At 46.4% G+C, this 15526-nt stretch overlaps 1 protein-coding gene across 1 annotated transcript in view; it reads left to right on the top strand.

Moving 5' to 3' along the window:
- MAGT1 (magnesium transporter 1) overlaps positions 1-15526 on the top strand; it is a 53539-nt gene that overhangs the window by 2678 nt on the left and 35335 nt on the right. The window contains exons 2-5 of the mRNA XM_040406235.1: positions 784-953; positions 7586-7703; positions 10934-11074; positions 11165-11305. Coding sequence (XP_040262169.1) covers positions 784-953; positions 7586-7703; positions 10934-11074; positions 11165-11305 — 570 coding nt within the window. The remainder of the gene's footprint in view (positions 1-783; positions 954-7585; positions 7704-10933; positions 11075-11164; positions 11306-15526) is intronic.

Genomic DNA, 15526 nt, shown 5'->3' on the forward strand with positions numbered 1-15526 from the left:
ATTTGTGTGAACGAAGCCTGGGTTTGAGGCTGGTTTGAAAAGTGCCATGAAATGTGTGCCACAGACGCCTGAAACTGCTTGTCCATACATAGAATGTGTCGGCAGATAAGAACCATTTGGCCCATCTAGTCTGCCCAATATACTGAGTACTATGGATAGCCCCTGGCCCTATCTTATATGAAGGATGGCCTTATGCCTATCCCATGCATGCTTAAACTCCTCCACTGTATTTGCAGCTACCACTTCTGCAGGAAGGCTATTCCATGCATCCACTACTCTCTCAGTAAAGTAATACTTCCTGATATTACTTTTAAACCTTTGCCCCTCTAATTTAAAACTATGTCCTCTTGTAGCAGTTTTTCTTCTTTTAAATCTTCTCTCCTCTTTTACCTTGTTGATTCCCTTTATGTATTTAGCAGTTTCTCTCATATCCCCTCTGTCTAGTCTTTCTTCCAAGCTGTACATGTTAAGGTCCTTTAATCTTTCCTGGTAAGTTACAGTTACCACTGAAGGCCATTGTACAGATTTTCAAAATCCCCTTGTATTTAAAAACTTAGTTGATTATGCTTCATCATACAGTTGATAAAAAGGTATGCCAGCTTCTAGCAGTAGAACTCAGCGGGCTCCATCGGTGATCACCTGGGCACATATATGAGCTGTGCGATTTCCATCATGTGCATCAAAATGGGGAATGCAAGGAAAGGGTAAAAGGTAAAAAGGTAAAACCTGCACTTACTGTAACCTTGTTTTTTTTTTTTTTCTGTTGCTTTGTGCAATCTGTAGATGGTGTTGTCAGAGAAGGTGGGTCAGCTCATGGACTGGGCCAGCAAGAGACCCGTCATACGCATGAATGGAGATAAGTTCCGGCGGCTAATCAAGGCTCCACCAAGAAACTACTCTGTGATCGTCATGTTCACAGCTCTGCAGGCACAGAGGCAATGCGTCGTTTGCAAGTAAGGATAAGAAAAAATGTCTTAATTACGGATTTATTTATTTTTTAAGTAGAGATAAAGCCTTGAGTAACCCGTGGCACTATCAGGGACTTAGTACCATCTCTCTGTTTCTACATTAAAATAACATAGACGTTCTTCATGGCTCCAGTATATATGTCTGTCAGTGCCTTGCTCAATTCACAGGAACATACGACTACCCAGAAACTATTGATGTTTTTTTTGTTCAGCAGGATTGGTAAAAAAAAAAAATAAACTCTCCTCACAATCCCCAATGTTGTCTTTTTGATGCTTACTGGACGTCCTCGTCTCAGCTTAAGGCTATATTCACCGAATGTGGTGTTTTGCAGATCCGCAAAACACGGACGCAGGCCCATATGCGTTCCTCAATCTGCGGACCACACATGCCGCGGCTATCCTAGAAAATGTCTATTCTTGTCTGCAATTGCGGACATGAATAGGACATGTTCTATTTTTTTTATTTGCGGGGCTGCGGCATGGAGCAACGGATGCGGACAGCACACTGTGTGCTGTCAGCATCTTTTGCGACCACATAGAAATGAATGGGTCTGCACCCGTTCCGCATATGTAGCCTAATACACAGAAGATGGCTCCCAGCACTTCACTGGCTGAAAAGTCCGTGCTGTGGCCAGTGATTGAGCAGTCATCTCCTGTCACATTAGTACCTGGAAGCAGAGACCAGCAGGAACATTGTCAGAATGGCATCAGCTTCTGATGGGTTGAGGTTAGTAAGACTATTTTTTGTAATATACACCCATTGTGCACCGATACAGACCAATTTATCCACTTTACTCTTTCTTGCCCATATTCATTGGAGGACACAGGAACCGTGGGTATAGCTATGTCCTCTAGGAGGCGTTGACACTAGTAAAAGCTGTTAGCTCCTCCCCTGGCAGCTATACCCCCTCCAGCCTGGAGAGAGAGCTTCAGTTTTTTCTAGTGTCAATAGGAGGCAAGATCTCCCTGCTCTGCAGGCATCTCCTGAAGATTTTTTATTTAAGTTTTTTATTTTCTTTCTTTCAGGTGGGAAACAGTGGTCGCCTAGCCTCCCTGTTCTCCCGGGAGAGCACGCCAGCGTTGGTCCGCCACGCTGCCTCCTCCCCCACAAGAAGACAAGGTGGACCAGGGCAGCCTCGCTCCCCTGCATCCCGCCAGCAGAAAAGTCACCCATCAAACCCCCCTTTCCAGCGTCCTGCCACTACAGTGCCAGTAGCTGAAGGGGTGACCCTGCTGGACCAGAGGAAGGGTGAAGATGGTAGCAGAGCAGAAGATGAGGTGAGTACACGGGACTAGGTAAGTATGTTTAACCCTCCCCCCCTCGTCATTATTGTCAGCAGGGCCAACCTATACTCGGGTGCAAGACCCCATGATGGCCAACGGTTACATACTTTAATCAGGGTTGGGACACCCTGTCTGTGTAAATCAATAGGCCCTCCTCAGCCCTCATCTCTTGGACTCGCATCAGGTTCCAGTACAGTGTGCCATAACATCCCCTCAGGGGGTTAATTCCTCTGTTCTAAAGCGGGAGGCCGAGCGGACCGCTGTGGACCGGGGCGCTCGGCCAGGCATGCAGAGGGGGAGCGGAGGAGGCTCCTGCTCCCCACACCTACTGCCATCATCCACCCCTTTCGGGAGCAGAACGCGCTGCAGTGTGAGCGCGCCACTCCGGAGGGGGTTAACTGCCGCGCCATCAGCCGGTACACCCTTTGTCTGCCACAGGGAGGGGCACTCTCGGCCGCTTTAATATCGGGACGCTGCCGGGCGTGCTCCGGCCCCTATGTGTCCCGTCCGTCGCATAATTCGGTGGCTCCCCTACTGCGCTGAGGCTGTGGGAGGGGGGGGGGCACTCTCTGGATCGCCGCCCTACCTCCCCTAGACACCTGCTGAGCTCCGCCCCCAGGTCATAGACCGCCATTAACCCTTCAGGGCCAGCCACCTCTTTGCGCCAGCACCTGATTACTGGCGTTCTAACTCTAGTACAGTGTGCCTTACTTGTGGAGAAATTTAACCCCTTCCTGCCTCCTGTCATTGAGGCCGGCTTCCTAGTTTTAAAAAAATAAAAGAAAATGAAATGTGCGTTCATACGGGTCCCCCTCCTCAGCCCTCATCACCGCAGGACCACCCTGTCTGTGTGGTCCCATCCTGGGCCTGTGTCCTTTTTTTGGATAAGGAGGACCTCGCATAGTTCCCAATCCGCCCTTCGGGGCTGTTTTGGTTGCTAATTCTCCACCTGCGCAATCCAGTGAAGGACCTCTGCAGGATTTTCAATCCGTCCTCTGAGGCAGTTTGGTTGATAATTCTCCGCCTGCGCCATACAGTAGAGAACCTCTGGAATTCCCAATCCACCCTCCTTGGTCGTTTGGTTGATAATTCGCCACCTGCGCAATCCAGTGGGGGTCTGCTGGAACCTCCCATCCACCCTCCGGGGTTGTTTGGTTGATAATGCACCGCCTTCGCGATCCGGTGGAGAGACCTCTAGAAGGTCCCATTCCACCCCCTGGGTAGTTTGGTTGATAAGTCCACACCTGTGCAGTCCACAACTGCCAGGGGCGAGATTCTGAGGGGTAGTCCTACGCGCAAGCAGGATATATTTCTCCTTGAATATCTCGCACCTTCACCCTTCCTTCCTGGGTCAGGCTCAGACACACCCTACCCCACAGGGGAGGGTCCGTCCGGAGGGAGAATCACTGATTCAGACCCTGACATGAGTCCGATGCAATCTCCCGAGATTGCGTCTAAGGTGGCCAGTAGTACTTGTCGTATGTATTACCCCTTCCTTAGGCGGAGTAACTGCACTACTTCGGGATGCAGTACCTGCCTTATACATTGTCCCCTGCCATAGGTGGACAAAGTACAATGACATGGGGTTCGGGACCTGCCATATGCATATCCATTCATCGCGCGATGACATTATCACGGGGTACAGTTCTCGCCTTATGCACTGGTTCTCGCCTTATGCACTGGTTCTCGCCTTGGGCATTCGCCCCCCCCCCCCCCCCTTCATAGGTGGGGTATTCTCCCTGCCCCTGGCTAGTACTTGCCGTATGCTTCCACCTTCCTTAAGTAGCTAATTGCACTACCACTGGATACGGTCCCAACTGTCGTGCTATCCTTCCATAGGCGGAGTGTTGCACATCACCGTGCTTTCTGTTGCATTACCCCCTTCCACAAGTGATCCACTAGCGGGAAATAACTAAACATCTTCAGATGTTGCAATTCTGCGGCGCCATGGCTCTAGGTGCCTTCGCTTATTTCCAAGGGGGCGTGGCAACAGTTGGTACTTGCGGGTGCCCGGTACTCTTACTCTAGTGCTATATGGGTGCCGCCAGTAGACACGGTGGCTATTCCTCATGGTATCCTTCTTTTCTTTTGGTGCTGGTTTTGCGTATGATTATAACATCCTCTGTCTTGTCAGAGGGTTCCTAGCATCAATTATGTGTCCTAGAAAACCCCATCTCCATGGGCCTCCGTTGTTCCAGTCGATCATGGTTTTTGTCCGCATCAATATGTAGTGCATACTCCATTGCACATATATGGTGAGTACGTTCCAGCGAGTCGAGTGTTTCACTGACTCTGTATTCTCTATCCACCACTCCCCCTTCTCTGGGAAAGTGGTTATGCTGGCACTCTGGTTTAGCTCCTGCAGCTTGTTCTCTTCCATAGGTGCCGCTTTTTGCTGATGCTCGAGTTCGTGGTCACTCCAGTGGGACATCCCCCTCAGGTAGGGGGTCCTACCCTGGCGCAGTTCCGCCTGCTCAGCGCCCTTCCAGGTAGGGTTTTTTAAGGTAGCTCTACTTAACTGGGGCAGTATGGTACGTGGCTTTTACGGCTAGTCTCAGGCCTCCCCCTCAGTTTTGCGCTGACGGGGCAAGCGCTTGCTGCTACTGTGGGAGCGGTATTGCATTACCACTACATGCTTGGGTTCTTACTGCACAGCTATTTCGTCAGGCGGTGGACTCTTAGCACTGAATTCGGTGGCCTCTGCGGTTGGCCCCCTCCTCTGCTGGGGTATGGGGCTAGCAATACAGTGTGACTCCTCAGGCAGAGTTTTTTGCACAGCCACTTAATCCTTGGCTACTTCTGTATAGCGCCGGTCTCAGACTGGGAATGGGCTTAGGCCTAGCCTATTCTTCTCCTGTCTTTTCCTCCTCTGGCTCATGATTCATAGCCACCCCGCATGCCTTGGTAGTTCCTAGTTGCTACCTTCCCTCATCTGCATTTGCACGGGGTATTCGTTTGGTGGCCTTCCATTCCAGGCACGATCCGGTCCCGACTGGTGGGCGGTGGCACCTTCCACATCCCTCCTTCTACAGGGACTCTTCCATTGGTCCGGGTGTGCTATTGGTATCTACACGAAAGCTTCCCACCTTTCTCTCCAGAGCCAGAGTTCCGGAAGCATGCAACGTGGACCCCCTGATTTCTCCTTGGTGGGAGTTCTCCCTCCTCACAGGAATTCTACGGAAACTCAAGCTGGAGGACATTCCGGCAAATCCTAGTCGCTCCGAATTGACCCCGTCGCGCGTGGTACGCCTACCTCGTTCTCCTTCTAGGAGACGTTCCTTGGTTACTGCCACTCAGAGACTACCTTCTTCACAGGGTCCGGTCCTAAATCAGCGTTTAGGGTCTTTGTTTGACGGCGTGGCTATTGAAACCGCCATTCTGACGTGGAGAGGGTTTTCGGCGGATGTCACCTGCACTATGATTCAGGCCAGGAAGCCTGCTTCGCCCAGGATCTATTAGGACCTAGAGGTCCTTCCTGGGCTTCTGTGAAAGCCGGGACATCCCCTCACTCTATTTTTTTTCTCTCCCCGCGATCCTATCCTTTCTACTAGCAGGGTTGGACCTGGTTTAGCCCTTAGTCCTTGATGGGTCAGGTGTTGGCGCTTCTATCCTGGGGCGGCTTCCAGTGTACTCTGGTTTCTCTGGTGCCATGGAAACCTTCCTAGGGGAGTGGCACATACAGTTCCTCTGTACCGTCCTTACCGCCTTGGGATCCGTATATAGTTTTCTCAGCTGTCCAGTCTTCTCCCTTTTAGCCCTTGCAAGAGATCTCACTCTATCTCCTGTCCTACAAGGTAGTCTTTTCTTGTGGCTATCACATCCATCAGACGGGCGTCCGAGTTGGGGGTGCTCTCTTGCAGAAAGCCCTTCCTGGTTCTTCACAAGGATAAGGCGGTTCTCCGGCTCATTCCTTCTTCTCCCGAAGGTGGTCTCTGACTTCCATATCAATGAAGAAATTGTCCTTCCTTCACTATTTCTCCCCTTCACACCCTACGGAAGGGAGTTACGTTATTGGACGTTGTCTGAGCTCCGATCATTATTTGGCAGCCTCCAGTATCTTCCGGCGTACGGACCCCCTTTTTGTCTTCCGAAGAGTCCTCGCTAGGGATTGGCAGCCTCCAAGGTGGCGATTGCACGTTGGATTCGGTCTGCAACTGCTAAACCATACTGCACCCGGAGCAGGGTTCCGCCCTTAGGTGTCACGGCTCACTCCACAGAGCGATGGGCGCTTCTTGGGCTCGGAGGAATCGCGCTTCGGCTGCTCAGTTGTGTAAGGCGGCTACTTGGTCCTCCTTACACACGTTCACTAAAATTTACCAGGTGCATACTTGTGCATCGGCGGTCGTTACCTTGGGCCGCATGGTCTTGCAGGTGACAGTTCTTAGATGCCTTCAGGGACGCTTGCTTCCATGGGTCTGTGGTTTCCCTCCCTGTGTACTGCTTTTGGATGTCCCCCAATGAATATGGGCGAGAAAAGGAGATTTTTGTATAACTTACCAGTAAAATCTCTTTCTCGCTCTTCATTGGCGGACACAGCACCCACCCAGTATTGTTGTTCGACCACAGTTATAGCTCTTGCTGGTTAGAACCCCGTTGGGTCTTTTGGCATGGTCGGTGTTCCATGTTTTTTCTTTGGTTGGCTTGCTTCTCCTATTGCTTGTACACAAACTGAAGCTCTCTCTCCAGGCTGGAGGGGGGTATAGCTGCCAGGGGAGGAGCTAACAGCTTTTACTAGTGTCAACGCCTCCTAAAGGACATGGCTATACCCACGGTTCCTGTGTCTCCCAATAAAGAGTGAGAAAGAGATTTTACTGGTAAGTTATACAAAAATCTCCTTTTCCCTAAAGCTCTGAACAGAAACATGTGGAAAACGCCCTAGTAAGGCTACATGCACACGACCGTTGTGTGTTTTGCGGTCCGCAAATTGCGGATCCGCAAAACACGGATGGCGTCCGTGTGCATTCCGCCATTTGCGGAATGGCACGGACAGCCATTGATATAATTGCCTATTCTTGTCCGCAAAACGGACAAGAATAGGACAGATCATATTTTTTTTGCAGACCACGGAACGGAGCACATGGAGTGCTGTCCGCATCTTTTGCGGCCCCGTTGAAGTGAATGGGTCCGCATCCAAGCCGCAAAAACTGCGGCTCTGATGCGGACCAAAACAGCTGTGTGCGTGAGGCCTTAATCTATGGCTTGTTTGTCTGTGACCATAAGATCACACATCACCCCAACCCTTATATATATTTTTAATATATTCTACATTATGTAGATACAGTCTCCAGCCTTCATATATACAATAAGCACCAATTTTCCCATTTCCTATATAGGCAAGCTGACGAGGAATATCAGATCCTGGCAAATTCCTGGCGTTACTCAAGTGCTTTTACCAATAGGATTTTCTTTGCTATGGTGGATTTTGATGAAGGATCCGATGTCTTCCAAATGGTAAAGTATAAAATTGTTGCTTTACAGGGGTTGTCCGGTTTCCGATGTTGATGACCTATTCTCAGGATAGGGTATCAGATCGGAGGGAGCTGACTCAGCTGTTTGAAGAGAACACAGTGCTCGGATGAGCGCAGCGTTCTCTTCATTATTTACCTTCTCGCCACTGACATAGCAGCGGCAGAGCAGCGTAATTGCAGCTCCTCCGTCCTATTAACTTGTAGTTACACTCCACCCGTTCAAGAATAAAATAAGTCCACATCCCTCTGTGGCACCCAAGATGGAGAGCACAGCTTTAAAACGGTATTTGTGTTCTTTAGTGAGCAGTAGAGAACCTGGATACGTTGTTCACATGATCTGTTTCAGGAGATCTTGGCATTGTGAACTACAGGCAAAATGACTATGGGGCATAGTGAGCAGCAACGTGCTGTGGCCATACTGGAATGGATGTACGGTTTGCTGTCTCCTTCTGAACCACCTCTAGCATGCTTAGGCTAGTTTTACACCTCCAATGTGAAACATAGAATGTGTCGGCAGATAAGAACCATTTGGCCCATCTAGTCTGCCCAATATATCTGAATCCTATTAATAGTCCCTGGCCCTATCTTATATGAAGGATAGCCTTATGCCTATCCCATGCATGCTTAAACTCCTTCACTGTATTTGCAGCTACCACTTCTGCAGGAAGGCTATTCCATGCATCCACTACTCTCTCAGTAAAATAATACTTCCTGATATTACTTTTAAACCTATGCCCCTCTAATTTAAAACGGTGTCCTCTTGTGGTAGTTTTTCTTCTTTTAAATATGCTCTCTTCCTTTACCGAGTTGATTCCCTTTATGTATTTAAAAGTTTCTATCATATCCCCTCTGTCTCTTCTTTCTTCCAAGCTATACATGTTAAGGTCCTTTAACCTTTCCTGGTAAGTTTTATCCTGCAATCCATGTACTAGTTTAGTAGCTCTTCTCTGAACTCTCTCTAGAGTATCTATATCCTTCTGGAGATATGGCCTCCAGTACTGCGCACAATACTCCAAGTGAGATCTCTCCAGGAACATCAACCCTGTTACATATCTTTGTGTCATCAGATCAGAAACTCCTTCACCCTGTTCCGGCAGACAAATGGAGAGTCGTCCAGATACAAACCGCATCATGCAGCAGTTTGTGTCCAGCCAACTCTGCGCTTGACAGTGTATGGATCTCTGCTGGACCCCATTATAATTAATGGGGCTGAGGGGCATTCCGTTTGTATCTGGCAGCTACAGAGATGTGAAAGTAGCCCTAGGGTGGCTGCAACATGGTGCAGATTTGTGTGGAAATAAACCTCAAATCTGCACCAAAAACGCACATAAATCCACACTATCGTGTTTTTATGTTTTTGGTGTGGATTTTCTGCAGATTTCAAAATCCACACAGCAGGTCAATTTCCGCACCTAAGAAAAAAGCAAATGTCATCCGCATTGTGTGCAGGCACCCGTAGGCCGTCCATGTATTACATGATTGCCATGTAATACCACATAACTTCCTGGCAATGCGGCTACACAGCTTAAAAGCTCTCCTCGCCCAAGAAAAATATGCTTGAGCAGAGTCACTCATCTCCCACCTTAGGCCTCTTTCACACGGGCATTGCGGGTGACGTGCGTGAAAAGATGCTGGTGCATTGCGGGAAAAATGTGCGATTTTATTTATTTTTTTTCCCTGCGAGTGCAAAGGGTTTTAATGCGTTTTGCACGCGCGTGATAAAAATCGGCATGTTTGGTACCCGAACTTCTTCACAGAAGTTTGGGTTGGGTTCGGTGTTATGTAAATTTTATTATTTTCCCTTTTATAGTAAATTAGGGGTTAAAAAAAAAAAAATTTAAACTCACCTCATCCACTTGTTCGCGCTGCCCGGCTTGTCTTCTTCATTCTTCTTCTTTGAGGACCTGGGAGGAAAAGGACCTTTGACGTCACTGCGCTCATCACATGGTCCATCGCTATGGTGATGGACCATGTGATGAGCGCAGTGAAGTCACCAAAGGTCCTTTCCTCTCAGGTCACCAAAGAAGGAAGAATGAAGACGAGCCGGGCAGCGCGAACAAGTGGATGAGGCGAGTTTAATTGTTTTATAACTCCTCCATCCCTAATTTACTTAGCATTCTGTATTAAGAATGCTATTATTTTCCCTTATAACCATGTTAGAAGGGAAAATAATAAAGATCGGGTCCCCATCCCGATCGTCACCTAGCAACCATGCGTGAAAATCGCACCGCATCCGCACTTGCTTGCGGATGCTTGCGATTTTCACGCAGCCCCATTCACTTCTGTGGTGTGTTTTTCACGGAACACAGAATATAGAGCATGCTGTGATTTTCATGCAACGCACAAGTGATGCGTGAAAGTCACCGCTCATGTGCACTGCCCCATAGAAATGAATGGGTCCGGATTCAGTGCTGGTGCAATGCGTTCACCTCACGCATTGCACCCGCGCGGAAAACTTGCCCGTGTGAAAAAGGCCTTAGAATGCCTGCACACGATGTGGATCACCTCTGGTTTCTCTGTGCAGATTTCCGTGCAGAAATGCCATAGGGTAATAACCGGCAAAGTGAAGGAGACAAGTCTCATGTACACTTTAGTTTTTTTCTTAGGTGTGGAAATTGACCTGCTGTGCGGATTTTGAAATCTGCAGAGTGCCAATAGTTGTTGCTTTTCTCTTTCAATGGAAGGGTGAGTTTGGTGGAAAATCTTTACCAAAAACGCGGTAAATAGCACAGATTTAGGTGCGTTTTTTTGTTTGTTTGTTTTTTGCGTGTGGTGATCGAGCAGAACCCTCCGGAAGCATTATGCCTGATCGCAGAGAGGATGGAGCAGTCGTTCTGGCCTCTCTATTCCCTTCACTCTAATTTCTATGATCAGTTCAGGGAGAGATTAGGAAGCTGAATGATCAGTGTTAAACTTCCACGGGAACCCAGGTATGAAATATTAACCTTTACTACCAGGGATTCTAGAAAACCAGGAATTGGGACACTAATCCCTTTGCTGCCCAGGACCACCAGGGATTCTGATGTTAACCCATTCACTGCTAATTATTTGCCACACTTTGGGTATCTGTTGGGTCAGTGGTGATATGTTCAGTGTATGCACTGGGAATCACTTTCATATATCATACACTGTGAATCTGAAAATCTTCATTCATTTTTTATCTTTTACATGACAGTTTTTTTTTTTTTTTTTTGTTCCTTCCTGTTTGTTCAGCTTAATATGAACTCTGCACCGACCTTCATTCACTTCCCCCCTAAGGGGAAGCCCAAGAGAGGGGACACGTATGAGCTGCAAGTGCGTGGTTTTGCTGCAGAACAGCTCGCTCGCTGGATTGCGGATCGGACAGATGTCAATGTAAGAGTATATGGCATTTACAGCAAATTGTCCTTTATGAAACAAGGGATAATAAAAATGTTTATAATCTTCTCCCAAATGTTTTTACAGATACGTGTAATAAGGCCTCCAAATTACGCTGGCCCTTTAATGCTGGGTTTGCTCTTGGCTGTAATTGGAGGATTAGTGTATTTGAGAAGAAGCAACCTTGATTTCCTGCACAACAAAACCGGATGGGCGCTGGCTGCCTTGGTAAATAACGCAGTTTATCACACACAAGAATCTAGGATAAGCTCCCATATTTTGGTGTCAATTTGTTTTTGCTTTACGTCAATCTAGCACAATCTAGTGTCTGTGGCATGCAGTGTGATACAGATGCACGATTCCTATAGCTATGGTCCAGCACAGGGCTGCATGCAGTTGTACCGTAGAATGGTTGCAGTCCCAATATTGGAAATCCACAATTGCTTGTATTTTCAATGGTAATGATGCAGATTTGTGCCACACTATTGGGGTACGGCCACGTGTAGCGAGCCTGTCCGAATTCTGCAGCCCCAAAATCCACTCCAAATCTTCTGAATTTTGTAATATTTCATTTTTAAATCCATGACACACATCCACAAATATAAAATGACATGCTGCGGATTTCTGCACTACATGTCAAGTTGTGTGGATTTCATTGAGGACACTCCGCAGTGTGTGGATGATCTGTGGAAATCTCACTTCGCTGCTCCTGTAAAACACTGTGGGTTTTCTGGACACAACTCCCCTGCAGAAAGTCCACAGTGTTTATGCTTCCTGTGACCGTGCCCTAAGGCTAGGTTCACACCTCAGCGTTTTACAGCGCTGTAAAACGCTCAACAGGCAAAAACCAATGTTTCCCTATGGGCATGGTTCTCACCTGAGCGTTTTACAGCGCGTACGTACGCGCAGGAGCTTCTTTGGGGCATATTGTCGCGCGTATTGTGGCAGTTTTTCATTGGATGCCTCTGTGGTTAATCACACAAACGCGCTACTACGCGCGTTTCCAAAATACAAATACGCCCCAAAACACGCCTCAAAACGCCTATAAAAAGCGCTTATCGAATACGCTCAGGTGTGAACCCAGCCTTAAGCTTCCAGCCTAATAACACAGGATGGTATCAGAAAGCCATAATTACAATAGATTGTTGGGGGTAAACAGGAACGTCTACATACCCTGACGGCAAATGCAGATGTTTAACCCCTTAAGGACTCAGCCCTATTTCACCTTAAGGACTTGGCCATTTTTCGCAAATCTGACCAGTGTCACGTTAAGTGCTGATAATTTTAAAACGCTTTGACTTATCCAGGCCATTCTGAGATTATTTTTTCGTCACATATTGTACATCATGACACTGGTAAAATGAAGTAAAAAAAAAAATCATTTTTATTTATAAAAAAATTGCAATTTTTTACAAATTTTTGGTAAATTTTGGTAATTTCCAAGTTTCAATTTCTCTACTTTTATTATACATAGTAATACCTCCAAAATAGTTATTACTTTACATTCCCCATATGTCTACTTCATGGTTTGGATCAATTTAGGAATGATATTTTATTTTTGGGGGATGTTACAAGGCTTAGAAGTTTAGAAGAAAATCTTGAAATTTTTCCGAAATTTTCAAAAACCCACTTTTTAGGGACCAGTTCAGGTCTGAAGTCACTTTGTGAGGCTTACATAATAGTAACCACCCAAAAATGACCCCATTCTAGAAACTACACCCCTCAAGGTATTCAAAACTGATTTTACAAACTTTGATAACCCTTTAGGTGTTGCACAAGAGTTATTGGCAAATGGCAATTTTTTGGCAAATTTTTCATTTTAATCCATTTTTTCCAGTAACAAAGCAAGGGTTAACAGCCAAATAAAATGCTATATTTATTGCCCCGATTCTGTAATTTGCAGAAACACCCCATATGTGGCCGTAAACTACTGTACGGGCACACAGTAGGGCGTAGAGGGAAAGGTGCGCCGTATGGTTTTTGGAAGTCAGATTTTGCTGGACTGTTTTTTTTTTTTTTTTTGACACCATGTCCCATTTGAAGCCTCCCTGATGCACCCCTAGAGTAGAAACTCATAAAAAGTGACCCCATCTAAGAAACTACACCCCTCAAGGTATTCAAAACTGATTTTACAAACTTTGTTAACCCTTTAGGTGTTGCACAAGATTTTATGGAAAATAGAGATACAATTTAAAAATTTCACTTTTTTGGCAGATTTTCCATTTTAATATTTTTTTTCCAGTTACAAAGCAAGGGTTAACAACCAAACAAAACTCATTATTAATGGCCCTGATTCTGTGGTTTACAGAAACACCCCATATGTTGTCGTAAACTGCTGTACGGGCACACGGCAGGGCGCAGAAGGAAAGGAATGCCATACGGTTTTTGGAAGGCAGATTTTGCTAGACTGTTTTTTTGGACACAATGTCCCATTTGAAGCCCCCCTGATGCACTCCTAGAGTAGAAACTCCAAAAAAGTGACCCCATTTTAGAAACTACGGGATAGGGTGGCAGTTTTGTTGGTACTAGTTTAGGGTACATATGATTTTTTGGTTGCTCTATATTACACTTTTTGTGAGGCAAGGTAACAAGAAATAGCTTTTTTGGCACCGTTTTTTTTTTTTTTTTTGGTTATTTACAACATTCATCTGACAGGTTAGATCATGTGGTATTTTTATAGACCAGGTTGTCACGGACACGGCGATACCTAATATGTATACAATATTTTTTTATTCATGTAAGTTTTACACAATGATTTTATTTTTGAAACAAAAAAAATCATGTTTTAGTGTCTCCATAGTCTGAGAGCCATAGTCTTTTCAGTTTTTGGGCGATTATCTTAGGTAGGGTCTTTTTTTTTTTGTGGGATGAGATGACGGTTTGATTGGCACTATTTTGTGGTGCATATGACTTTTTGATCGCTTGCTATTACACTTTTTGTGACGTAAGATGACAAAAAATGGCTTTTTTTACACCGTTTAAATTTTTTTTTTTTTACGGTGTTCACCTGAGGGGTTAGGTCATGTGATATTTTTATAGAGCCGGTCGATACGGACGCGGAGATACCTAATATGTATACTTTTTTTATTTATGTAAGTTTTACACAATGATTTCATTTTTGAAACAAAAAAAATCATGTTTTAGTGTTTCCATAGTCTAAGAGCCATAGTTTTTTCAGTTTTTAGGCGATTATCTTGGGTAGGGTATGATATTTGCGGCATGAGATGACGCTTTGGTACTATTTTGGCGTACATGCGACTTTTTTGATCACTTTTATTACCTTTTTTGGGAAGTAAGGTGGGCAACATTTCAATTTCCTCATAGTTTTAATTTTTTTATTTTTATGGCGTTCACTGTGGGGGGAAAGTAACATGACCGTTTTATAGATCAGGTCGTTACGGACGCGGCGATACCTAATATGTGTAGTGTATTTTATTTTTTTACATTTTTATTCAGTGATAAATGTTTTTTTTAGCTTAACTTTTTTTTATTTTTTTTTGACCCAGACCCACTTTGTTCTTGAAGATCCAGTGGGTCTGATGTCTGTATAAGGCCTCCTGCACACGACCGTTTTTTTTTAAGGTCCGCAAAAACGGGGTCCGTAGGTCCGTGATCCGTGACCGTTTTTTCGTCCGTGGGTCTTCCTTGATTTTTGGTGTCCACCTGGCCGTGCAAAGCCAAACGGATCCGTCCTGAATTACAATGCAAGTCAATGGGGATGGATCTGTTTGATGTTGACACAATATGGTGCAATTGCAAACGGATCCGTCCCCCATTGACTTTCAATGTAAAGTCAGGAGTTAATATACCATAGGATCGGAGTTTTCTCCAATCCGATGGTATATTTTAACTTGAAGCGTCCCCATCACCATGGGAACGCCTGTATGTTAGAATATACCATCGGATTTGAGTTAGATTGTGAAACTCATATCCGACAGTATATTCTAACACAGAGGCGTTCCCATGGTGATGGGGACGCTTCAAGTTAGAATATACTAAGAAGTGTGTACATGACTGCCCCCTGCTGCCTGGCAGCACCCGATCTCTTATTGGGGGCTGTGATCCGCACAATTAACCCCTCAGGTGCCGCACCTGAAGGGGTTAATTGTGCGTATCATAGCCCCCTGTAAGAGATCAGGGGCTGCCAGGCAGCAGGGGGCAAACCCCCCTCCCTCCCCTGCCTGAGAAGGCGTCCTGTTGCCATGGGAACCTTCCCGGTCTGCTCAGTTGTGGCCACAACTGCGCAGACGGGGGAAGGGTAAGGAGGGGGGCTCCCTCCCTCTGTCACCCCATCCTGTCGGGGGGCTGCAAAGGCACAGCAGCCCCCCGATGGGAGAGGGAGGGAGCCCCATCTTACTGTTAACTTTTTCCATACAGCGGTCCGTACGGACCGCGGTAGGGGTGCACGAAAATATCGGCCGAAAATGGGCCTAATCCATTTCGGCCGAT

Source organism: Bufo bufo, chromosome 8 (genome assembly GCF_905171765.1).
Source record: "Bufo bufo chromosome 8, aBufBuf1.1, whole genome shotgun sequence".
Classification (NCBI taxonomy): Eukaryota; Metazoa; Chordata; class Amphibia; order Anura; family Bufonidae; genus Bufo; species Bufo bufo.